This window comes from Mixophyes fleayi, chromosome 1 (assembly GCF_038048845.1).
Source record: "Mixophyes fleayi isolate aMixFle1 chromosome 1, aMixFle1.hap1, whole genome shotgun sequence".
NCBI lineage: Eukaryota > Metazoa > Chordata > Amphibia > Anura > Limnodynastidae > Mixophyes > Mixophyes fleayi.
In genome coordinates this window covers 55,356,938-55,383,699 of record NC_134402.1, presented here as the reverse complement: position 1 = coordinate 55,383,699, position 26,762 = coordinate 55,356,938, and the positions used below count along the sequence as shown (strand labels likewise).

Here is a 26,762-nt window from a genome sequence, read left to right as displayed (position 1 = left end):
TGTATAAATTCATAGTCAGATCATCTTGCTAGATCAAATATGTCAACTGTGACTATTCATAGCAGCAGAAAGGCCTATATTATACCTCCAATGTCCATCAACATATCTTAATTATGATTGGCAACTATTGAATAAAATAGTCCTAACCAGCACACTGATACCATTTACATAGGTCTACTATAGACTCTTTCGCTGAACCGGTGGCAGTCAAAATTGTGATTGAGCTAATGTTGGCAGTTAACCGTACCCAGTGGCATTGCTCTTTTAATGTCATCATTGTGATTGGCCGCACTGTCAATGTTGTCAATCACACTGACAACATTGTAACCCTGTCTGCATAATGTAAGTGTCGGCGTTTAGCCTGCCGACATTTTCATGTTTATTTTTTAATGTTTTGTATGTGTCACATTGTAATTCGTAAACCTTGTGTTTTGTAACTGTTTTTTTAATCTTAGAAATGAAGAAATGGTGGTGTACCATAGATAACAGTCTACTCAGCTATTATGAAGATGAAAATGATTCTGTGCCAGAGGGTTGTATTGATTTAAGTGAAGCTCTATGTTTGGTTGTTCACCCATCAAATTTCATCTTGAATTCACGGTAGGTGTGAGCAGATACAGTTCCTTCTTCAAGTTATAGGTCAAGTTTTACATGAATCAAGGTATGTTGCAAACTGTTAATCACTTTTCTACTTCTTTCCATAGCAACTTTACAAAATATACACACACTTGTTTTTTGCAACCTGTAATTATATAGAGATCCCAAATGTGTGTAGTTCATTAGAGGTTCTATATACATGAGTAGATCATTATAAAGTATATACACTTTTCATTCTGTCTGTGTTTAATTTATTTTTTGTAGTACTTCTTCTTTTATTATTCTCTCTAGGTGAAAAACTGCTTATCTATATTATTTTACAATAACATATGCTAACTAGAAAATAGGGAGAATTTTCAGCTACATTTCAGAGGAGATGTCAGTAAACTGGAACCCAAATCCATATGCAAAAATGTAAAATATATTGCAATGCAGGAATATGATTATTGTTGTTATTGTTATTGTTATTATTGTTATTGTTGTTATTATTATTACTGTTATTATTATTATTATTATTATTATTATCATCATCATTGACTTGTAAGGTGCCACAGTGCTCTGCAGTTATGTACTGTACATAATACAGGTACAATGCAGACAAAATAAATACAGACCTGAGCATAATATAATAATAATTTGCAGAGTGGCTGCTTATGAGAGAGCTTACACTCTAAAGGGACTTTAAGGCTAAAAATGAAACTAACATGAAACCTTGAGTATGCTGTAGTCTATAAGATGCTTCTAACATAAAGAAGCGTACAATTATTGTACCATTGATTTGTAGAATTATGTAGCTAAAATAAAAATACATTATGATCAGGATGCAAATGAATTGTTGTGCAAACGATTAGAGTAAAATAAAAAAGCAACTGTGATGCTAATGATCCTAATTGGACTTTTTCTAGAAAGCAGTTGTGCTAAACTAAAATGTCCATAATTTTGTGTTTGCCATTATCAAGTTAATATATGTTTCTTATTATATTATTATCTAAATGCCATCTATGAAGCAATAAACATGCAAGCTGATGAAAATGTGCCATTTTCATCATGCTTTAAAAAGAAACGGCTGATATTGTAAATAACAACATTATCTAAGCTTTTACTAGAAGAACATGAAAATAAGCAGTTATAATGCTACAAATTAAGTTGAGGAATTTGGAATTAATTCAAGAGAAATACATAACTTATATATTAGCTGCTTGGACATATATTTTTATTGGTGTGACTCTCAATAACATAATAGAATAAGCCCCATACACTAATTAAGATAAATCTCTCCCCAATATTGAGAGAATTGTACTCATTCCCCTACAAGCCAAGATATAATTAGGACAAATCAATACAAAGATCCATACTAAACCAGTGTAAATATTTCCATCAGATAAGCATCGTATCCAGACAGACAATAATATAGATAATATATTAAAAGAGAAAACTGACTAATATGCCTGGGAAATTTGGAACTATAATGTACTGGGACAGGGTTTAATTTCCTTCCTATATATTTATTTTTAATTTTGCCTAAATATGTTACTGAAAATCAAAAATGAACCTTGAGTTGGTGAATCTACACAATATGGACAAAAGTATTTGGCCACACCTGTTGTTATTGAATTATTGAATTGAAATTATTGATTAAATTTCAATCGGATCCGTTGCCAAAGGTGTATAAAATCAAGCACCTAGCCATTCAGTCTCCATTTTGCAAACATTTTTGATACAAAATGGGTCAGTCTGAAGAGCTCAGTGACTTCAAGCGTGGCACTGTGATAGGATGCCACCTTTGCAATAAAACGATTCGTGAAATTTCATCCCTGCTGGATATTTCACGGTGAACTGTAAGTGATAATTTTAAAAAGTGGAAGCGTTTACGAACAATAGCAACTCAGCCATGAAGCTGAAGACCACGTAAAAAACACAGAGCCGGGTTAACAACTGCTATGGTGCGCCAAAGTCACCAATGCCAAACTTCACTGGCATTAATGTAAGCACAAAAACTGTGCGGTGGGAGCTTATTGCATGCAAGCCTCACATCACCTAGACCAATGCTAAGCGTCGGATGGAGTGGTGTTAAGCACACCGACACTGGACTGTGGAGCAGTGGAAACGTGTTCTGTGGAGTGGCAAATCACGCTTCTCTGTTTGGCAGTCAAATGAGCAAGTCTGGATTTGGCAGATGCTGGGAGAATATTACCTACCTGACTGCATTAAGTCAACTATGCAGTTGAGGTGAATGATAGATAATGGTATGGGGCTGTTTTTCAGGGTTTGGGCTAGGCCCCTTATCTCCAGTGAAGGGCAATCTTAATGCTTCAGCATGCCAAATCATTTTGGCCAATGCTATGCTTCCAACTTTTTGGCAACAATTTGAGGTAGGCTCTTTTCTATTTCAACATGACTGTGCCTCAGTGCACAAAGCAAGGACTACAAAGACATACTTTGGTAAGTTCAGTGTGGAAGAACTTGACTGGCCCGGACAGAGCCCTGACATCAAACCCATCGAAAGGCTTTGGGATGAACTGGAAATGAGATTGCGAGCCAGGCCTTCTCGTCCAACATCAGTGCCTGACCTCATAAATGCTCAACAGAATGAATGGACACAAATTCCCACAGAAATACTCCAAGAGGAGTGGAAGCTGTTATCACTGCAAAAGGGAGACCAACTTCATATTAAAGTATATGTATTTGAATACAATGTCATTACAGTACCTGTTGATGTAATGGTCAAGTGTCTGAATACATTTGTCCATATAATATATGTTGAGTTTAAGCAAAACATTATTAAAGTTTAACATTTTAATATTTTATGAATGCATCACAGTAGAAACTATCAATGTATCACAGTAGAAATCTTTTAATTTGTAGAAATATATTAATATTTGATGCAACAGACTCAGTGGTAGCACCTCCCCATATAAACAAAACTATAGATATTATAAATATAAGATTAGGAGAGAGGACAGTGTTTAGATAAATTGTACTCTGCGGTGGAACATTTTTTATGATTGAACACCACAATCTCTTTAGTTCCTCAAGTCCGCTGACTTGAAAATACCATTGACTCTCTCTCATTCACTCCCAACATCCAATTCTTCTCCCACTTCTTATACTTCCATCTCCAGAACATCGCCAGAATTTGACCCTAACTCTCACTTCATGTCACCAAAATATAAGTCCACTCTCTCATCATCTCTCACCTTGTCTATTGCAACCATCTCTTATCTGGCTGCCCCCTCAATCACCTCTCTCCACTTCAATCTCTCTTTAACGCCGCAAGTAGAATGATCTTTGTGGCACACCATTCTGCTTCTGTCTCCCTTATATGTCAATCCCTCCGCATGTTCCCCATCCCGTATAGAATCCAATTCACCCTCACCTACAAAGATCTTGCCTGTTCCTCTCCCACTTCCATCTATAACCTTATCGCCCTCCACAATCCTTCCCACATCAAAGACTTTTCATGCGCTGTTCCCCATCTCCAGAACAGGCTTCCCCGGCCACTAATGTTTAAGATGCTCCCTCAAAACTTCACCAAAGACTTCCAGACCACTGTTTAACCCATCCATGCTGTTTATTCCAGTCCAAGCTCTCCCTTTTGGATTTTAAGCTCTTATAAGCAGGGCCCTCCTTCCTCTTGTTGTCTACCTCCCACCTCTTCACACTTGCTTCATGCCCATCGCTCATCATCTTCAGCTATGCTTGCTATTCTTGTAATTGCCCTAGAATTGCCCTTTGTAATATGACTTGAATTATGTTACCCTACTTGCATTACTACTTGAGTTATGTCATAGTAATAATAATTTGACCCTAGTGATAATAATAATAATAATAATAATAATAATTAGTATGAATTAAATACAGTACTGAGACTGTGTCACAAACACATTTAGAAAAAGTGAAACTTACTAGGAAGTCACACGGACAGGAAATACACATCACTGAAAGGCCAGAAATACATTAATAATGTTCAAGTCCATCCGTAGGTGCCATCCCAAGCACAATGAATAGCCTTTGTCTAAGAAATATTTAAATGGCATACACAATAAATTTGATATGCTTTGTGAGCATTAGGTGGAGATATCCAGGATAAAATGTGATTGCTTTCACTCTGAATAGTTGGGTATATTTGTGTATAAAGAATACATTCACTGACAGTTATTGTCACTGTCTATCTTTTAAGGTGGATAGACGATGGAGTCTAGGAAAGTTACCTAGTTCTGCAAGTCAACATTTATAAAATGAGACACAATGGATGCAAGTCAGTTAACTTCGGAGATTAGGGCAGCCAGGGGAATTTAATATGGATTTGTGAATTTAGGATAAATTAAAAATAAATCATAAATATTCTTTGGAATGTGTGTGTTAATTCATTGACATTTCTTGTCTCCTCCATACGGGGGGGCTTATTTCAATATCATGATTAAGCATAGTGCAAACAGTAAAGTAATAATATAAAGATATTGACTCTAGAGTACAACACACTGTGACCTTGCATGAACTTACCATGCATCTGTCATTATATATAACATTAGATAATCCATTAGTGAAACCCTGCAGTGTTACAATTGCAATTGTTATGAGGTAGCGTTGCTTACCCCTCATTAAAACCCGGCATAATGATTGTAGAGGGGGCAGAGGTGGAAAATTATTCTGAGAAGTTTGATCTACAATGATTCATTTAAAGTGCTTCTTGAAGTAGGACTACTTTTGGTTTTAATCTAGTGATGTTATAAAACTACTCCTTCCTGTTCTTTCTGTACTTCCATTTGAGTTGCATTAAGTCATTTGTTCCGACACACCACTTTTGTAACTCGTAATAAATTATTTTGCCCTGATAAAATGGAACTTAAAAATCACTCTATGTTAAGTGCAGTCCAATATATTTTTCTGAGCGCAGTAGGTATAATTGTATGTCTTTTTGTCACAACCTGCACGGCTAAAGCTTATAATTTTATTACTCTGAGCAGGTGTGTTAAAAAGTTTGTAAATTTTAGGCTGTCAGTCTCATTCTTCTAAGTGCAGTTAATAGAGGGTACAATCAGACAAAGCTACATTTAAGAAAAACACTAAATGTCAGTGATTAATTGTTTTGCATAGTTTATGCAAATAATTCAACCTTTCCCATACAACCATTCTTTTTAAAGGATAAGTCCATCTTTTCTTGATTTTTACATAAGTATATTAGTGTAATAGACTCAACGGACCTGATTCATTTTTGGACACAAGCTGCAGGCAACTTGCGTTTTAAAAATGAGCAAGAAACTTGACCGTAGTTCCGACCGTATTCAAATACAAGCGGATCTCAACACACATTTCCATTTCAATCTGGGTATAAGTGTTATTTGCTTTATGTAGACAGACAGAATAGTGAACAGAATATGTGTAATATAAAGTCCTATCAGAACGTATGAACAAATTTTTTTAGAAAATAGCTTAACATCTCTTAATACTATATTCATTAATAAAAATATTTGTAGGTTTTTTTTTTTACATTTTTTTAATAATAAATACAATCAGGATGTTTTTAATGTATACTGTATACAATGTGTTTTATAGTCTATTTATAGTCTATCATACACATGTTCTGTGCTAACGAGTGGCCCGCATATATGTACTTTTCAAAACAAAGTCTGTGCAGTCATCACTATCAGTTGGCACTTACACCTGCCCAGTAGCTGCTGCAAATGATACACCTAAAGAACACATAATTAAGAGAAACCCAGGACTTGAATTGGCCGCATCTGTGTTGGTATGACCTTACTGTACATTGTCTACATTCATCCACCCATTCCCTTCTCCGTTCTGTCCTTAAAGTGTCATTTGTGTTCTGACATGATTTACATACAATTGCTTTCACTGGCACTATGTACGTTCCTGAGCACGCGCAGAGCTATTTCATGCAGGATACGGCATACAAAGGTACTTGTATCCGAAGATGAATCGGGTCCAAGGTTTTTTTGTAACCTAGCTTTTATCCTTGGTTAGATACACTCTTTAGCAATGTGTATCAAACAGGTATCTTTTGGTACAGATTTACTATCATATGTTTCAGCTGCAGTCCTCAGTGGTTTAAATCTATTAGCACATATAGTTGTCTAGGACTATGTAGATGACTGCTTATGTCAGCCCTCTGAACATGGAGACCCTGTACCAAAAAGTATATGCTAATTAACCAATGACTATAGCGTGGTGGTTGTCTTAATGGTGGGGGTCGTATTTACAAAACATTACCTTTTGGATCTAATATACAATTAGATTTATGTAAAAAAAAAAAAAAAAGAAAAGGTCCAAAAACATGAATTTAACCCATACTTGCCAACTCTTCCGGAATGTCCGGGAGACTCCCGCATTTCAGGTGGGCCTCCCGGACTCCCGGGAGAGTGTGGCAATCTCCCGCTTCTGCCCGCATAAGGGCCAAAATGCCGCGATTCTCCAGGAATCGCGGCATTTGGCCCCGCCCCCGCTGTCAAATCACGTGGTTTCCACCATTACATCGCGGGGCTCCGCCCCCCACATGCCCACCTGTAACAGAGAGTCTCCCGGACACCAACTGAAAAACGTTGGTAAGTATGATTTAACCTTTAAATTTTATGCTGTGTTGGACCGGCCAAAATGGATCTCTGGTACTATCTAATATTAAAAGAGAAAACCGCTAAAAAAGTTTAAAGTAGAAAAGGTTCAGAAGATACCGTAGTACCTGAATGTGCGCAGCCGCGATGTTCGGAGGAACATAGCGGACAATTGACTATACCTCTGTGGGGTATATTCAATTAGCTGTGTTGTTCTTTAGAACAATGCAGCCTGCGCATTATTACCGTTACTACGATAATTTCTCAGCGGATTTTGTTTGCGGCTCATAGAGCTTCAAGCAACAGTCAGTGGAGAAAGTACCGTAGTAATGGTAATAAAGCGCAGCTATTACCGTAGTAAGCGGCTAATTAAATCTACCCCTACAAGTCTTAATCAATACAAATCTATTTTATTTTTTTTATTTTTTTTTAAGAAAGAGAAGAATTAAATCCTTATATAACATTAACATAGTGAGAATTATTGAGGGACAGTGAAATACATTGTTATAAATGGACTGAAATTGGCTGCTAAGGGATGTGTGATTTTATAATATGTCAAAATGGCAGATAAGATGCATGAAAATAACCTACTTATTTTGTAAAGTCATTAACATATCTTCTTAACACCATTTTCAAATCATTACCACATCATCTTGCTTTTGCACTGACAAACCGCTTAATTTGTATGGAGTGAAACTGCATTTTGCAACCCCGTGCAACAGATAAAGTGACTGTTGGTACAGGAGATGACACTTAACAACTTTGCTAATAGCCATAATGTGTTACGTTGTTGCGACTAATACTTCCCTTTAGACTATAAACAAATGTAAGCTTTATTCATTTGCTTTTTTTCACCTCCCTTTTTTCTTCAGCCTCATATACATCTAGTGAACTTTATACTGTTGTTTTATAGGACTTGTATATTGCATCAATAAATTGTAACATTAATCATACAAATATCATTTTATTGTATTCCCATAAAACTGAATTGTTACATGAGAGTAGCAGAAATTGTTTCGGATTGTTTTTTAGTTGACTCCAGACAAGTCAGTTTCCAGAGTGCTCTTATTGAATGCCCTTATTGGAATTCTACAACAGTACCATTGTCAATCCAGCCAGATTCAGATATCAATATGTGGCAGACTGAAGTATAAATTAGCTTGCTCCTGTGTTACTGTACTTTTGGCTGTACAGCAGAGGTCCCATATTTGATGATGGGTGAAATACATTTTAGCCTCTCACTTACATTGCTCCACTGCCTTCCACTGGAAGTGTGTTTTTATGTGTGCTGCATACAGATGGCATAACATTGTAGTAAGCTGGTGGCACAGTTGTATGTGAGTGGGTAGGGTTAACATGATGACATCCAGGGCATCAGGTTCATCTTGACAAATCTTGGAGTGCATCACATTGTGTATGTGAGTGTGGAGCAGCTATAGTTATACAGTATAATGACAATCACATGATTTGTGCACGTTACATGTGATACTTCGATACTATGTGTAATGTGATTGCTTCATCATTTTTAAAAGGTAAATGATTATAAAAATAAATGTTTAAATTAATTATTCCTGTCCTACGGTGTGTATTACAATGTTGGAAGTTTGTTGAACTTTAAAAGGACACTTGTAGCAATACCAGAAATAATTGATATACATTTCCACATCATTTTATTTGAATGTAGTAGTTGACAATTCATAATAACACTCCTGCAAGCTAACTTGCCTTTATAGACACTGATTGTAATGTTTACCAGGGTCGGTGGGCTGGTTAATTTAAAGTGATATTTGCTTATTTTAGGTTATGACACCTGGAAAAGAGATTATATATTCTTATCCGAAACTTTGCATTATAATTTGCTTTTGCTTTTTAAATAAAGGAGTGAATACCCTTTTGCACAACCATGTCTATCTATTGCTGTTTGTTGATCATATTGCTGAAACGGATTGACAAGGAGCAATTCAGCTATAATTAAGCTTATTCATACATGGGGAAATTCAATTAGTTTTGAGGAACATGGAGGACGCGGGATTTTTACAGAAATCTCTGCTGATTTTTTCTCTAACCCCTTTGTAAAAATACAGCAAAAATGCGCAGCGACGATGTTCTGAGGAACATTGCGGCTAATTGAATTCCCCTCATGGTGTGCTCAGGATAATTATTGTAAAGACAGCTTTAAATAAGTGACACAGATGCCTCATTTAATGCACCATTATTTAATTTATAGAAATTATACAAATTAACTTGTTATATACTGACACTCTTAAAACCTAGTGCAAATAGTGTGACAAAACAAGTGTGATAACACTAACCATTCTGTTTCTCTTTTCTCACATAATGTGGATTATAGCATGTACTTTTTATAGCCCTTGCTTTTGTTCCCCAGCTCATCAGACTACAACTGCATTGTCTAATTACATGTGGATAAGGGGACATTGTAGCTCATTGTAAATATGTATGTTGTGTATTGTTTTTTGAAGATGTGGCAGTGAGTATGTTATTCATTGTCCTTAAAGTGAAGCCAGGAGGGTTATGGGTAAAGATCAGGTGGTGTCCAGGATACAGGTGACAGGGCTGGAGCTGCATTCCTTACCCCCCCCCCCCTCTCCTTCCTCTACAGGAAGCATGGAACAGCTGGGGACCCTGTGACATCACAAAGTAGTGTAAGGGGTTAATTTTACGAGGGGTTGACTGATTCCTTATCTTTGGAAGTCAATTAGTATCAATTGTTCTCCAGAGGACTAGTCCAGACGTTCTGTCTGCATCCCAGCAGAGGGCTTCTGTGGAAGGACAGCTCATCTTCACTGCCTTCTTCAATCCCCCCTGGTCCAGCACTGACCAATGGTTAAGAAGAATAGAACCACGGGTTTGCCTAGGGAGGGGAAAACACTGTGGATATTTGACCCTATATATAAGAAGCCACTCCAAGGGGGGAGGGGGTGTTCATTCTGGGATTTCATTCATGAAGAGTGCAATATCTGATTTTGAGTTGTCGTTCTCTACTAGAGTCTATATATGCAGCTGAGAGAGATTCATGGGTCGTCAAGTATGGACAGTCAGGTGACTTTAACTCCTTAAGCTAGTGGGGTAAGGGACAGATAATATGGTAAACCTGCCTGGCATTTATTTACTGTGTGTACATAATATTCTAGTGTTGTTTGTATGACAATAAATATACTGTTGTACTTTTCTAACTGCATTTGCCTGAGTGACTATACATATTCTAGAATGTACTGGATAGACTTCCCTGGCATCTGAAGGCACCTGTGGGTGGCCAGCCAAGGTGAAGTGGGTAGCATTGGGCCAGAAAACCCGGTATCTTCACAAATAGGAACAAGCATTGTATGATTTTTCATAAGCAAATATGATGCACTGTATGGCACAGCAGAGAAAAGGTGTCATGTTGCACCATATGTGTTCTGCTCTTTCAATACAGTGTAATGTGATTTGACCTAACTACTACTACGTATGACAACTGATTAGAGTATGTTGTGCCATTTGTGTAAATAAACTTGCTCCATTTATACCCAAATCATATGGCTGTGCCATAAGACTTCACACCTTACAAAACAATGCAACCTTGAGTTATACTACAAAACCTGCACGTGCTCTTTACTGGCTAATGTGTAAAACATCAGGTCATTGACACTGATTGCAGGCCCTTACTCAGTAAGGCACTGTAGCCAATGAAAGCACTGCTTGCTTTTGCTCAATGAATGGTGTCAGCAAAATTCTGCTGCCTGAACCAATTTAAAGTGATCAGTTGTGGAACTGGGAATGCAGACACACATACCTTTATTATCATGTATCTGAGGCACCCGGGAGCATTGAGGCCTTGGGCTTTCTGTGTAACCCCCCAATCCAGCTCAAAAAAACTGCTACTCTTCTGTATAAGTAGCTTAAGGAGCAACAAGTAGGGCCAATTATGTAACAAAACCAGCAGTAACCATCAGTAACCAGCAAGCTAGAGTGTCCAATCTTATGTGCTTGGCTAGAGAAGATGCAACCAGAAGCTCCATTCATTTATTGCATAGCATGATACAGAGATATGTGGCAGGCCAATCATCGGCGTTGTACGTTTCCTTTATTCTTATAGTGTGGATGAACTCTGTGTACATCTACAATTAGCAGTTACATCGAAGAGCTTGGGTGCAGGTAAATCACACTATATATCCATTATGGCAGCTTCCATCCCATATTTTTACATGTGTAAAAGTACAAATGCTACAGGAGAAATTCAGAGATGGACAGAAGGTAAAATAAATATATAATCTTCTAGTTATAAATCATTGTCATAAATGGTTGGCACTTGATGAGTTTCACACAGTCCTGTTTTCTTTCCTCCCATCATACAAACAATTGACCTGATTACTGAATACCCAGATCTGCCAAAAATGTTGTTAACCTGTCTGAATCCTAATCAGACATAAATGTCATTGCTTGATAACCCAGACCTCATATATCTTACCAACATAACAGATTGGATGTAAACACTTATGAAATAGAAGTATGTTTGACACCACAGATTTTTTTAGCATCATCATATTTCCTTAATATGCCTCCGCTGTAGACAGGTCATTGCCTCACTCAAGGTCAGTAAACTAATCTCCTCAAATATTCTGTGCCATTGTGAGCATTCTGATTGGCTGTAGGGTGTTCTATCTCCACCCACTTAGAAACTGTTTACAAGCGGTATATGAAGATTAATAATCAAATGCCAAAAATAATAATCTGTTCCATTTCCAAGAATTATATTATTCCACCACTCTCAGTATATAAAAAGAAAAAGAAAAAAAGAAACAAAACAGTAGCAGGAAATGCAAACGCCTGGAAATCCAACTCGGAAGTGTCATGGCAATCATTGGTCAAGGAGGTTGTTTAGAAACCAGGCACACTCAATGTGATTAAAAAGTAACAAATGTATTTAAACATGGTTAAAGACATTGCAAACAGATCAGGGGGTAAATGTATCAATCTGCGGGTTCTTCAACACCCGCGTGTTCAGCCTCTTCCGCGATTAAATTTCAAGCAGCGCTGCATTGTAAAGGGTTACCTTCCCTTTACAATGCAGCGCCGCTTGAAATTTAATCGCGGAAGAGGCTGAACACGCGGGTGTTGAAGAACCCGCAGATTGATACATTTACCCCCAGATTGTGACTTACAGTGGAGCTCAAATTATTTATTAGTTGTTTATACAACCCAGATGAAAAACTCATCCCAGACTGGAATGTTGCAGTGTATATCTACCATGTTTAAAAACCATTTTGAAACTTTAACATCACAATGAATGGCTTCCAAAACATTGACCTCTCTGGTTATCAGTCCTTCGTTTTAAGTTTGAATCACAAAGAAACGGATGCAAATGCTAATGTCACTTGTCAGTCTTCTTCAAACTAACAGTTGATTATTGGCATCTAAAATCTTCCCCATCTCTAATCAGTCACCTACAAAAACCTGTTTGGTTCTTGTATTCTGGGTCTCAGTATCACCGTATATGGACAGCTAAGGGTTCCTTAAGAGAGTGTTCAGTCTAGAACAGGCCTGTCCAACCTGCGGCCCTCCAGATGTTGTGAAACTACAAGTCCCAGCATGCCCTTCCAGCTATCAACTGGTTGTCTACCAGCAAAGCATGCTGGGGCTTGTAGTTTCACAACACCTGGAGGGCCGCAGGTTGGACAGGCCTGGTCTAGAACCTTCAAAGAGCGATAGTCTAAAATAAATCTCTTAAAATTGCATTATTTTGTAAAAAAAAAAATAAAAAAATTGCACACTCTTTATTATGCACCTAGTACAGCCATTACTAAAAATGTACAGTTTCTTGGAAAAATGGATTGCATCTACCCTGAACCATAGCTTAAAAGGGCAGCAATCAGAATAATGTTCTGTTAATGGACACAATAAAATACTTATGTTTTCAACTGAACAATAATTAGCTTTAACTAAAATGGATTGCTTTTAGCATGATCAATAGAACACAGCAAGGGCTGTGTATTTAGCTCCTGTAATTTGTCTGAGAGGCCCTTTTAAAACATAACTAAGTGTATTTTTATTTTAAAGGTAATTACTAATATAGCACATGTCAAACTGCCAATTTACTTCAAGGTGCTTGTTGAAAAGGACACATAGAGCACATTACTAAGAGTCTGCGGTTTGTTTTTCTTTACACAGAACAAAATCTTTATCACAAGTGCTCTTGTTACAATACATCTTAACTCTTGCATTGTAAATGTTTTATGCAATTCCGTATTAGTAATATTTTGCTTTTCAGAAATGATGTATTTGCTTTCTGACTAATTCTGTTACATTAATTCTCCCCATCAAAGCCCCCCATCCTTCTTACTGCTGGAGTGCAAAGAATGCCTACAAAATTGATAACATTAATCTCTATTACATTTTTATTCTGCCACTGCACTATACATAGGAGCCTTACTGATTGAACACATATTTCTTTGTATGAAGCTCAGCAAAAATCTAAACAGCAATTATCATTATATTGAAGATAACACTTTGTATTAATTTAAATAATTTAAAACATGTAATGTGTCTCTATTTCAAAGTTTGCCAAAACAATAATCTAACAGTATTTTATTGCAGCGGTACTTTTAAATAGCTTTAGGAAATGAGCTGTAAATCTATAAAATAATTGTATCAAATAAATTGCAAGTACAAATAGGCATTTGGTAAAAAAAAAAAATATATATATATATATATATATATATATATCTCAGTGGCTATTGACTATTTGTGAGAAGTCTGTACTGGGAATTTAATTTAATTGTTTTTTTGTATTCTTTGAGAAGACAATAATACAGGAAATTTGTGAGGTGTCATATGTGCGAAATATAGCTACTTGAAGTTGTTCTAAATACAGTTATTTTTCAAAGTTTCAATATATCAGATATAATAAGCTATTTTTCTCTCCATACGCAGTATTCTACTAAGGCATGAAATAGCAAATGCTATTAAAGGGAATTAAGCCTCTGGCTACATTAGATTATACAATCTAAATACAACAGTTTTTTTTCTGTTTGCTCTAGGGCCATCTTTACTTTTGAGATCTTCTTATTGTCGGAACGTATGTTTCTTTTTGGAGCTGAAAATGCAGAGTCTCAGAGAGAATGGGCCAAGGCGATATCTAAGGTAACGCTGATAATTATCTGATAAAGTTAAGCCTAAGGCATTAGCATTAAATAAATTGGCGTTGTTAACTGTGGGCTCTCAAAGGAACCAGCTTTAATGTTTCTTATTTATTTATTTTTAAAGTAATCTACATAATATGTGATCTCTTTTTTTCATACTCTGCTAAAGGGAAAATACATATGCAACTTGCATAGAAAATGACTAATGCAATAACATTTGGGAGAGTATTAGTATGGCAACTGCGAGTTTATAGAAACATGGCAATATGGTAACGAGCTTCACTATTCATATGCCTCAATAGGGATTTTCCAGAAACTTTATTTTTCCATTCAAATGTTGCTTATTTGTGTAGTAAGTAATAAAAATGAAGATTAACTAATGGAAACAAAATCTAATTTCAGTGTCAATGCTGCTCGTAGGATTTTGTGGTTTTACCGAATACCCGATGTCACAGACTGTTTGTGATGTTGTTGACTCTGGGGGATACTGGCTCACCTGGGCATGGAGTTTATTGGGTGACCAACCTTTATTAGGCACTCCTGTAAGAGATAATAGGTTTTCAGCGATTCATCTACATGTCACGACATGTATGAGACAGCAATAGGATAAAACACATACTTAGTTCGGAATAGGCCACAGGCCAAGAAGAGAAACACAGGTTCCAGGTCAGAATAAGTGGACAGGGATGGTCAGAAACCACCCGTGTTGAAAATGAGTGATCGGAACAGCAAGCAGACAGCAGATACAATATTGGTCACAAAAAATGCCAGATCAGTAAACTGACCCACTGCCGATTGCTCATAGTTTTAAATTTATCTGCAGAAAAAAATAAAATTGACGCCACCAATATTGTGAGAGCATTGAAGCTGGGTGAAATTCTTCACATTCCCTCTTTTGCTCACACAATAAACTTGGTGGTGAAGAGCTTTTTAAAAAATGACAGGGAAGTACAGGACATGCTGTCTGTGGCTTGTAAAATATCTGGACATTTCCGGCATTCGGAAACAGCATGTAGCAGATTGAAACAGCTACAAGAGCAATTTAATTTGGTCTGCCACCAAATGAACGTCTACGCTACCTACTCTGCGTGCATCGCTGACTACTGCTGATCTGTTCCACATCCCAGTGGTAATAGCTGTGGCTCATCATCTGCTGCATATCTGGATACCGTTGATCTCTGCCCATCTGTTTCACTCGTTAGTGGTAATCACTGTGATCAATGCACTCTGCTTAACCTGCACGCACCACTGACTACTGCTGATTCATTCCACATCACTGTGGTAAGCTGTGACTCATCGTCTGCTGCATATTTGGATATTGTTGATCTCTGCTCACCTTGTCCATTCATTAGTGATAATCGTTGTGACCAACACCCACTACTTACTCCGCATGCACCGCTGACCTCCGCTGATCGTTTCCACTTCTACGTGGTAATAGCTGTGGCTCACTGTCTGCTGCATACCTATGTTCCACTCTTTAGTGGTGATTGTTATGATCATCATCTTCTATTACAACTGTATCTCTCTGTATGCTGCTTAACAGTTTCTCTAATCTGTCTCACTGGGAACTCCCTTGGAGGGCTGCAAACTGCAAGGTGGAAGCCACTGAAGCCCAAATTCCCTTGCGGGAATCCCTGGAGAATACCTTCCATCCTGTTAGACTCCGCGCCTCTAGGGAAGTCTAGCTAATACCAATTGAGACAGCAGGATCTCACTCATTCTTCGTGTTCAAACCTGACATCTACCCAGTATATGCTTCTGAGGATGGAGGAACAGCGACAAGCCATCCATGCTTACTCCACAAGCTATAATATTGGGAAAGGAGGGCGGATGTTGTTTACTCAAGCGCAGTGGAGAATACTTTCCGTGTTGTGCAAGATGCTGAAACCATTTGAAGAAGTCACCTGTGAAGCGAGTTCAGACACTGCTAGCTTGAGTCAAGTGATTCCCTTAATTAGACTTTTGGAAAAGCAGCTTCAGAAACTGAAGGAGGAGATTAAACAAAGCAATTATGCTAAATATGTCGGACTTGTAGTTCAAGTACTTTATTCGCTTTGCGAGAATCCAAGAATGATCAAAATCTTGAAATCGGATCACTACATTTTGCCGACTGTGCTTGATCCTAGGTTTAAGAGCTATGTCTTCTCTTTGTTTACAACTGACCCAGATCTCAAGAGATGCAAGGAGCTCCTGGTGAGCAAGATGACAGCTCAAGTGTTATGTAACAGGACGGCGTCGCCTCCTTCAATTTCTCACACAACTGCTGATAGGAAAAGACTAAGGTTTCCCAAGAGACCCAGGGATGATGCCGATAACTCAGTACAGCATTTTGATATCTAGTATGGTCTAAAAGAATTGACCAAAAATGTGACACCTCTGCTGTGACTCCACCTGATCCTACTATCAACATCCAAAGGATGGTGGAGGATTATTTTAATGACAGCATAGAAATAATCACATCAGACAGTCCCTTTACATACTGGGAGGAGAAAAAGGAATTTGGAGACCCATGTACCAAGTAGCTTTGAACTGCCTAAGCTGCCCATCCTCCAGTGTGTACTTGGAATGAGTTTTAAGCACAGCCGGGAACCTTGTCTGCGATCGGCGAAGGAGGCTACTTCTTCAAAATATGGAAAAGATGATGTTCATAAAAATGAACTACAACTTCCATGAGTAAAACCTTTCCGGCCATTTACATCAAAATGCAGAGACTACTGTAATGGTGGATACCAGCGGTGATGAATTAATAATGTGTGAGAATGATGTACACAATGATGAGGGTGAGGATGAGGCTGAGGATGATGACAACAGCATCTTGCCACAGTAGAATTTATTAACAGCACTGTTACCTTAGGTGCCTTAAGCCCATTGTTAGCTTATTTTGTGGGGGTCCAAACAAGCCAAGCACATCAGCCACAAAAGTGAAACTCCTTGTCGCTGAAGTGCTTGGTTTGTTAAAGTGTGCATGTCCTTTTTAAGATCCAACATTAAAGGTGGGTGGGAAGGCCAAGCACAATTCCATCTTGCACCACTTTTCCTTTCAGCTACCGCTCTTTGCCATTGTTACCTACATGTGCTGTATACTGTTGTGTGCTATGCAAAAATGGAAAGGCACCTATTGATGATGCAGATGACTCAGCACAACATTTTGAGATCTGGTCTTGTCTACTGTAAAAGAATTGACCAAAATTAGTGAATCCTGTGCTATAACTACACCCTATCCTACTTTCAACTATCAACATCCAAATAATGGTGGAGGATTATTATAATTTTTTTTGAACGGTATAAAGACAACAATTTTATTAACAAAGAAGAATGTTGCTTGCAGAAGTAATGTAAGAATGGATGTCTAAATAGACGTGTATATGTTTTACTCAAACCTTCCACTTTTGCACAAAGTGTTTGTAATCTGCACTTTACGTCAAAAGTACCTAACTATATTATAATTTTTGGGGAACTTGGGCTGATTTGAAGCTCAATGATGACCTTGCTTTTTGCTGTGAATTTCAATGGCTCTTTTAAGTACATTGTCTGGAACAAGATCTGATATACTCATGTCAGAGTGATAACAACCATTTTTTGGACACCTGGCGAATTTACCCTTCTGAAGTTTGTTAAAAATGATTCTTTAAATTGCTTCTCTCTCGTACGTGTGACCACATACTTTGTTTTTCAACCAACCTGGGCACCCTGGATTGGTCTTGGTCTCATAAATGCACGCATCCCGTAGGGTCAGAGCTCGTCACCATGTGTTAGCTGCAGAATTACCACAGTTATCCAAGGAACGGGTGGAGCAATCAAATGAAACAGATAAAGGGACTGCAATCCTTCTTTGGTTGCAAGAGCAGCTCTGTCAGTAAGGGGGATCCCACCCTTATTGAACAATATACAATACACACAAGAGGTAGGCGCTCAATTGAATGATTGGATATCTTTTGGTCAGTTCCAGATGCTATCATCTGCCCATTGCCGTCCCTTGTTTCTGCAGATGGAAACAATTTCCAAACCAAAAATAATTGTGGTTAAGGATAAATTCAATCTTTGTTAGAAGAAATTCCGTTTGTACTTGGCTAAGTTGGGGGTCCTGCTCTAAGAAATGTCTTCTGCAAATACCTAAACCATGTTTAATTACAGTATACAAAGAGGTCACATCACATGTGACTAGCCATCGATGATTGTTCCAACTAATTCATTTTAAAATTTGTAATATATGTGTTGTATCAATTAAATATGGTTTTTGTTGTTTAACATAAGGTTGTAAAAAGATATCCACATAATAGGATAGATTGGCTGTGATTGACACAATGCCAGATATTATTGGCCTTCCTGGTGGGTCTGTGCTTTTATGAATTTTAGGTAGGTGATATATGACTGGAATTCGTGAATGGAGATTGTAAATATATTGATATTATTGATTGGTGAGAATTCCTAATTCGTCACCTCTTCCTAACATTTCCTTAAGATCCTCAGAATATTTCTCTGTGGGTTATGGGAAAGTTTTTGGTAAGTGGAAGTGTTGGAGAGTAGTCTTAAGGTCTCATTAATGTAAGTCGTTTTATTCAATATCACAATACCGCCCCTTTTAACGACCAGACACATAAATGACAGTAAGTCGGAGCACACACACCACAACCTCTTGAAAAATTCTGAAAATAATACAAAGTGCTTTGAGGCACGCCTACAGGAAGTCCAGTAAGCCTGAACTCCATCTACCACAGGCCTCGGGAGCCGGCACCTGGGTACCCAGCATGAACTACTAACCGTAAGTACTGTTATACACCCTGATAAAACTCTGTGAAGACTACGATTAATATCGATTGAATATTTATTCTATATATACCTTTAGGAGTTTGTCTATCCATGAATACAAATACAGGGAAAGTAGAAACGCTTATTTGATCGATCAATTCTGGTCAATTAACACAAGCACAAAATCCTTGGTCAGTGTTTGTTATTGATACATCCTCCCCTAGCATTGAAGATTTTGGACTTATTATTTGTTTAATTAATCGATTTTGGCATGTGGCCAATCATGGAACTATAGTGAACTGGGACTGAGTGCAACATAATGATTTATTTCCTTGTGATTAATGTATTATGAATATGTATTGAACTTTGTATGCCTAAAGTTTATGCTTATTATTGTATATTGATTTTAGTTACCCCATGGGGAGGGTTTTTAGCCAAGTTTTAATCATATTGTATACAATTGATAAATATAATAAAGGTATGCAGCCTGGGAAGTTTATCCAGTCAACTATATAACACTAGGTTGTATACATTAACAGAATAGTTGATCAATATAAACAGAGGAAATTATTATGAACCCTGAGTTTATAATTATTGGGGAATGCACATTAGCAGGATAGCTGAATAATATACAGGAGAGAGGAAGATCACATAATTCCAATCATAGCATCTGGAACTGACCAAAAGTGATCCAATCAGTCAATTGAGCGCCTACCTCTTGTGTGGAGTGATCAAATGAACCATAACTGATTTCATGAGCCATTCTCAGTTCCACTGTAGCGGCCGTGTTCTCAGGGTGACGGTGATTTCTTTGTTTTCATCTTCCAAAGCTTAGTCTGCAGGGGCCGGTGACACACCCATTTGTTTCCTGAGGTCTCTTAGCTGTTCTTTAAACTGGACACATTTATCATCCTGCCTCAGAGACTCCTCTGTATTATTCTTCTGAATCGCAGTGTATCTATCGTGTGCAAGCTCTCTTAAATCTGGAACCTCATCCAGTGGATTAAGTTTTAAATTAAGTACAGTCTCCTCAACTGCGTCCATATATTGGTTTAAATCTCTGTTCAATGCACCGTATTCCAACATGACAGATTCCATGCGGCTCACATATTCCGTGTCACAGTCTGTCTGAAGCAAATCTAATGCCACTCCAGTTGTAATATTCATTCCAGTGTCTACATAAGTTTGGCAGTTTTTCAGGGATGAGAGGGAGACATGGTTTAATAATGCAGAGTTCATTAACAGCACTATTAGGCTTAAGGCAGCTAAGCTATTGGTAGCTTGTTTTGTGGGGGCCCAAACAAACCAAGCACTTCAGCCACAAAAGTGTCACTCCTTGTCGTTGGAGTCCTTGGTTTGCTAAACCGTACATGTCCTTTTCAATATCTTACATAAGGGTGGCTGGGAAGGCCTAAAGACAATTCCATCTTGAACCACTTTTCTTTTTTTCCTGCCACTGCTGTGTGGCAATGTTTCCTAGATGTGCTATGTACTGCCGTGTGTTTGTGTTCGCTGCAGTCTTTGTCCGAAATTGTATGAAAATAATATTGTGACCTGTGAGGTGGTCAAAATTGACTGAAAATTACTGGAAATTAGTGTTATTGAGGTCAATAAAAATGTAGGAAAAAGAAAAGAGCAAAATGATGTGATTTTAGCATATTTTAGCAATTTTTCAGAAAAATACAGATCCAAATCCAAAACAAAAACCAAAAATTTTAACTATCTGATATTAATATCTCTGCAACTCCAATTTTCCTTAACATCCAAATTTCCCCCCAAAATATTTATTTATTTCTCTGAACAGTTATGGTGTTTATTAATGTGCAACAAGACTGAATGACTATCTAATCCTTTTTCTAATGTTCCTGAAGTGCTCTGACAGGTGAATTTTTAATGCGTTAGGTGTCTTACCAGCATAACACAAACTGCAACTGTACTCTTGCAGTTAAACTACATTTTTCGTGTAACAGGTTACAAAGTCTTTATTGAATAAATTTGTCCATTTACTCAAAATTCTACAAATGTATTATTCTCAGTTTTACAGGACCTACAGGTTAACCATTCAACACATCTATGGAATCCTGCTGTTTTAGTATACTTTTCTCTCTTAAGAGAGAAAAGTACACATAAAAAGCACCTTTACCTAGTTTGGTTTTTTAAACTACATGCCTTTCAACATAAAAACTTTGGCCCACTTGGTAGAATATTTTTCAGGTAAAGGTAATTTAACAATTCTTTCCAGTGTCATCTAAATATGTGCTCAACACCCTTATTCTGATTATTAAACTGTGAACTAAAGGCAAGATTTAAGTCTCTCTTATCTTTTTTGTATATATATTTCCTTTTTTATTTTCCAATAAACGTGGTTGCTGTACCAGGTTTTTTTGATGGGGTGGCACTAATAGATAGCTATAAGAAGGGCACATACAGGAACACTTGAGAGTGTATGTTGTTTATTATAAATTTAGGAAACAATATTAAGTTAAGCTTCACTGTTCAACTTTTTTTTTGTAGAATTTTGTTCCTTCAGTGGAAGAAAAGTTAAGAGAGTTAGAGTTTGATGTCATTGGATATTTACATTACAAAGATTCGTATAGCCTCATGGAATGGAGAGAAGGTTGGTTTGCCTTGGAGAAAGCCTGTCTGCACTACAATAACAGGCAAGAAAATACCAAAGGAAACATTATAGAACTGAAGAAACTACAGGAACTTAGTAAGATAATATTACTTACAATTCTGTTAATAAAATATGTTGGTTTTAAGACATTAATTGTTGCTGTTATAAAGTAGAGATGAGCATAGTTCATACTTACCAACTTTAGAAAGTTGGTTTCCGGGAGCCTGCCGGGGGAGGCGGGTGTGATGGGGGGTGGGGCTCCAAAATGCGCATCATTTTGGACCCGCCCCCATGATGTAATAACGCAAATGCGTCATTTGACAGCCGGGAATCGCGGCGTTTGGGACCTAATTCTGCCCACTTCACTAGGAAGTGGGGCACTTCCTAGTGAAGTGGGCAGATTCGGGAGATTGCCACACTCTCCCGGGAGTCCGTGAGACTCTCGCAAAATGCGGGAGTCTCCCGGACATTCCGGGAAAGTTGGCAAGTATGGCATAGTTGCAGCAAAACATCACCTGAATTCTATTTCACAGCCGAACAGGCAGTTTTACAAAGATGTGACGTTCTGGTCAGTCCCTATTTTTACCATTTTACATTTGTAAATTAGTGGGTCCTATTCCTAATACCTGTGATGATGTCATCGCAGATGGGGGCATCTCTTACCAATAAAGAGCGCTAGAGGTAGGTTGAAGATGCCAGGGAATTGCGTGCATGCATGTGCAGTACATACATGTGCTATATGTGTCCATGCGTATCATGATGTTATTGGAAACAAATAGCGATAATAACTAAATACTTGCAAAAAAACGACCTTTGTGTCAATTATTTTGTTCTCTTTGAGTGTGTTATTTGGACATTTTAGCTACTATAATTAAGAAATTTTAGTTTATTTGATTCAATTGTTATCATAAAGTGTTACCAATTTTAAACAGGAATCTAAATAATCCAAACATGATGAGTGTATGTTCTTTATTTCATATAGAGGCACCTTACACACATGGGCCTTTATATGCAAAGCATTAAAAAAGTGAAAAATGCATTACAATAGCATAAAAATTAAGGTGCACTTTGCAAATTGCTTTTCAAGTCATTATGTGGGGTTGAGCAGGAGTCAATTTATTTAATTCAACACTATAGGCACATTTTTGGCAGACAGTGCAGCGGAAAGTTGCCAAAGCAAAACAGGATGGATCTGTATGCATGATAAATTCATTAATCTGAGTTCTGCTCAATACATGAAAGGAACACATCTAACGCATGCTGTTGAAAAATGGCAGTGCTCAGACGTTTCTGACCTGACAATGAATGCTTTAGGTGCAGCCGTCCCATTGTAATGCACCTAAAATGTTCTGTAGAAATAAAATATTGTGTTGGGAAAAACCAGAAGGACATATTAAGTATTTGTCCCACTAAAATTGCTATGACACAGATATAGTGATAATTCCAATATATTTTTATGACTAACTTGCATCTTTGTTTTCTAGCAAGAAGCTTATTTATGATCAATGGAGAAAAGAGACATGTTGTGTTACTAGTTGAAAATGGAAGGTAATAATTCTACTGCATTAATTCGGCAATAGTCTGACATAGAATGAAACATACATACCAATTTGAAAATGGTCTAATCAAAGATTCTGGACTTTTTGACTGTGACATATGTCAGCTCTGAGAAGCTGGCTTTTCAGACCATGGTTCAGTTTGGAATTTAAGGATCACTCAATTTAAATTACCTAGTTCGCTTATATAGAAGAGCTACTAATAACATTTACAAAACTATAGGTAGAAGTTCCCATATTATGATATAACTTCAGAGGTTTGACATTACATTTGCACTTTCTATGAAGCTGAGCACAGATTATTATAAGATAGCAATGTCTTTCAACAGATTTACTGAGGAGTCTGCGGTGTACTTAATAACAACATCTCAAATATCTTGTATTCTGAAAACTGGATATATCATGCAGCTTCTGAACAGTATTAGTTTGTACAATGTGGAGTGCTGAGTGAAACCTCTTGGTGTCCTGGATATGAATGCCCACAGTGATGGGGTACAGGACGTCCAGTGGTGGATGGTGAATACAAGAGCAAGGATGGTGAAGAGTGATAGTGTTAGAACATAATTTAAGAGAATAAGTAGCTTATGGTTAGTAAACTAACGATACATACTGCAAGGGTTAGATAACTATTACATCTTTATGGAATAGGCTTTAGGTGGTAAAAGACCATGGATAGAAAGGTCATATGTACACTGTAGTGGGATGATGTAGAGTGGACGAGAGAGTAAGGAGGATGATAGACAGTAATTGTGATATAAGAGGGGTAATAATTTATTAGTGTGAGGGATAGTGTTATTGAGAGATGATGAACTAGTGGAAGTTAATATATTGCTAAAGTATTTCTTTTAATTACATTTTTTCTGAAAAATGGATGAATGACCTATATGAACATCTTTTCTTGTATCCCATTATTCATGTGCTCAAGGCAAAATATGACTAAAGTTGATGGAGATCATTTAAAAGTTTGCATGGAATTTTGACTTTCAGGATTTGTTTCTAGACGGGCAGATGTTCTGTCCCCACTGTAGTGCAGTAATGTTAAAATAGTGGTATAGTGACCCCGAGATCTTAATGACCAATAGAGATGTTAACTAGATAATCCTGGAGATTTGAGCTTTATTGGTGTGAAGCCACTGGAGATTTTCCAGAATGCAAGTAGGGTGGATGTTTATGCCTTAATGGAGAATATGTAAAACGGTATTTCACAGGAAACATTGACTGTCTCAAGGCGTAAATAAAGCACTCAGCACACCGCTGTAACCTTGGTCAAAACTGCCATCAAAATTGTTAGGAATAAAAAAACAAACTGTATTTTTCTGCTTCTGATTAGCTTGATAGCTCTATCGTGCTGTTTGAGCTATCTTGTCATTCAGAACACAAGAGGAGGCATCATTGACATATAGATTATGGTGGCAATTATTATTTATTGATTAAGGGATAAAATTAACTTATGGGGCAATTTTTGTTTTTCATTATATAAAGGGGGCCATATTATTGTACTATTGTATTATGGGGGTTACTATGTAATGCCACGTGTTTGGATCATAAAAAATTATAGCCCCCATTGACAATCAAATAGTATTGCACAATTAATATAATTATATATATTTTTTCCCCATACTATAATACAATATTATTGCCAAGTTAATATAATGAAAAATCAAATGTGCCCCATAACTTAATTACAAATATACGTTGTTCAATAAATAACAATTGCCCCCATAATTTATGTCTATTTTTCTTCACTTTGAGCATTTTCACCTATCACATTCAGCTTCTTTTCTGCTGTTTTTTCTGCCAGTTTGTCAAACAGCAGCTTAGTAAATCTGGCTGTTTGTATTTTGATTAAGTTAAAAATCATTATGGCAATTTGTAAAGTGTTGGTTTGTTGAAGTGTGGTTTTCAGCCTGTTAATTAGTGGTTTGGCTTTTAGTAAATACAGTGGTTTTAAAATCGTCAGAAAAAACGCAGAAAACTGTCGGCTTCATCAAACCTCCCATTAGTAAATTTAGCTCCGGATCTTTACAGTGGCAAGGGAAATTGGATTGTCAACTGCCAGGCACGGGCTGGGAGAGGGAAGCCCGGGGGCACACAGGCGGCAACATCACATGACACGGGATGCGGGCGCGTCATTGATGACGCGGCCACATCGCCTGTCATCAGATCCGGCCGCCGGTGAAAATGTTGTATATTGCATCTGGGGGGTAGGCCCTAATAGCGGTCTGACTGAGCGGCCCGGGGGGGCGCTGCCCCCCTGCCCCCCGGGCCAGCCCGCCCCTGTAAACTGCAAACTGTTTGTATTCCTAGGTTAACAAAGCTGACAACCCAATAATTGCAACTCAACCCCCTTAGATCCTTTATTTTCTTAAGATGAAAATAACATGAAACAAATTCTTAAATTACACTAATTTAAATTTAAGATTATTTTCACTGAAGAATGAGGGGGGGGCATATAGGCAGACTTGACTTTGCACTTTGCACTTAGACCACGGTAGAACGGTATCAATACTGCCTCACAGCGCTGCGGTCATGGGTTCAATTCCAACCAGGGCCTTATCTGTGTGGAGTTGGTATGGTCTCCCTGTATTTGCGTGGTTTTCCTCCCACAGTCTGAAGACCTAGGGTTAAGTTAATTGGACCCTAGTCAATATGTATGTGTTTGTGTGCTAGGGAATTTAGACTGTAAACTCCAAGGGGCATATGCAATTAGGTCCGGAGATCGAGGTTGTTCACTGGCTGCGCATTGCATAAGGTAATACGGTACCGCAATAATGTAATTTCCCTTCGCACCGCTATGGGGGGCAAAGCTCGAATGTACATAAATCACCATTGCATCTGGTATATTTTATTTTGTTGTACAACAATTAGTAAACATTTCCTTACCAGATCACATGACTATTTGGAGACTCATTAAAGACTTGTGCAGCATAGCTGTAGGAGAGGTGGCATAATCAGGTCCCCATCAGTGCAAACATCTATCTTGCATTTTTTGTTGTTGCTCCTGAATAATCAGTTAAACTGGTAGCATTATGTCCTTTAATATATTTATGTTACAAAATATGTTATGCACAGATAGATCATGGCGTGTAACTTTTATTTTTATTTATTTTTTTGGAAATGTTTAATTTGAATATATTTTTCTTCATTTAATTTACCAATGTGCAGGACATTATATATCCATGGACATACAATGCTGGATTTCATGACCTGGCATTGTGCAATTGAAAAAGCAGCAAGTACAGATGGCAATGCACTACAGGATCAGCAGCTCTGCAAAAACAACATTCCCATTATTATGTATAGCTGTATGGCATTTGTAACACAGTATGGTAGGTAATACCGTTTATGCTCAGCAGATTGTTTTTGAATGATATTAGGTAATTGTGAGCCTGTTGAAATCTGTATATTTTTAATATATGAATAGTAAGCTGCTGGAAAATAAAAAGATATAGATGCTTGTTTTTCCAAGCAGTTCTAATCAACCTTTTGAATGTGTTGATATTTGTTGGAATGCAGCCCTGTATTTTGACTAGCA

General features: G+C 37.5%; 1 protein-coding gene across 2 annotated transcripts in view; it reads left to right on the top strand.

Moving 5' to 3' along the window:
- ARAP2 (ArfGAP with RhoGAP domain, ankyrin repeat and PH domain 2) overlaps nt 1–26,762 on the top strand; it is a 227,216-nt gene that overhangs the window by 115,659 nt on the left and 84,795 nt on the right. For both annotated transcript variants that reach the window (XM_075194768.1, XM_075194769.1), the window contains exons 16-20: nt 456–600; nt 14,204–14,306; nt 21,569–21,767; nt 23,156–23,219; nt 26,393–26,556. In XM_075194768.1, the coding sequence (XP_075050869.1) occupies nt 456–600; nt 14,204–14,306; nt 21,569–21,767; nt 23,156–23,219; nt 26,393–26,556 (675 nt within the window). The remainder of the gene's footprint in view (nt 1–455; nt 601–14,203; nt 14,307–21,568; nt 21,768–23,155; nt 23,220–26,392; nt 26,557–26,762) is intronic.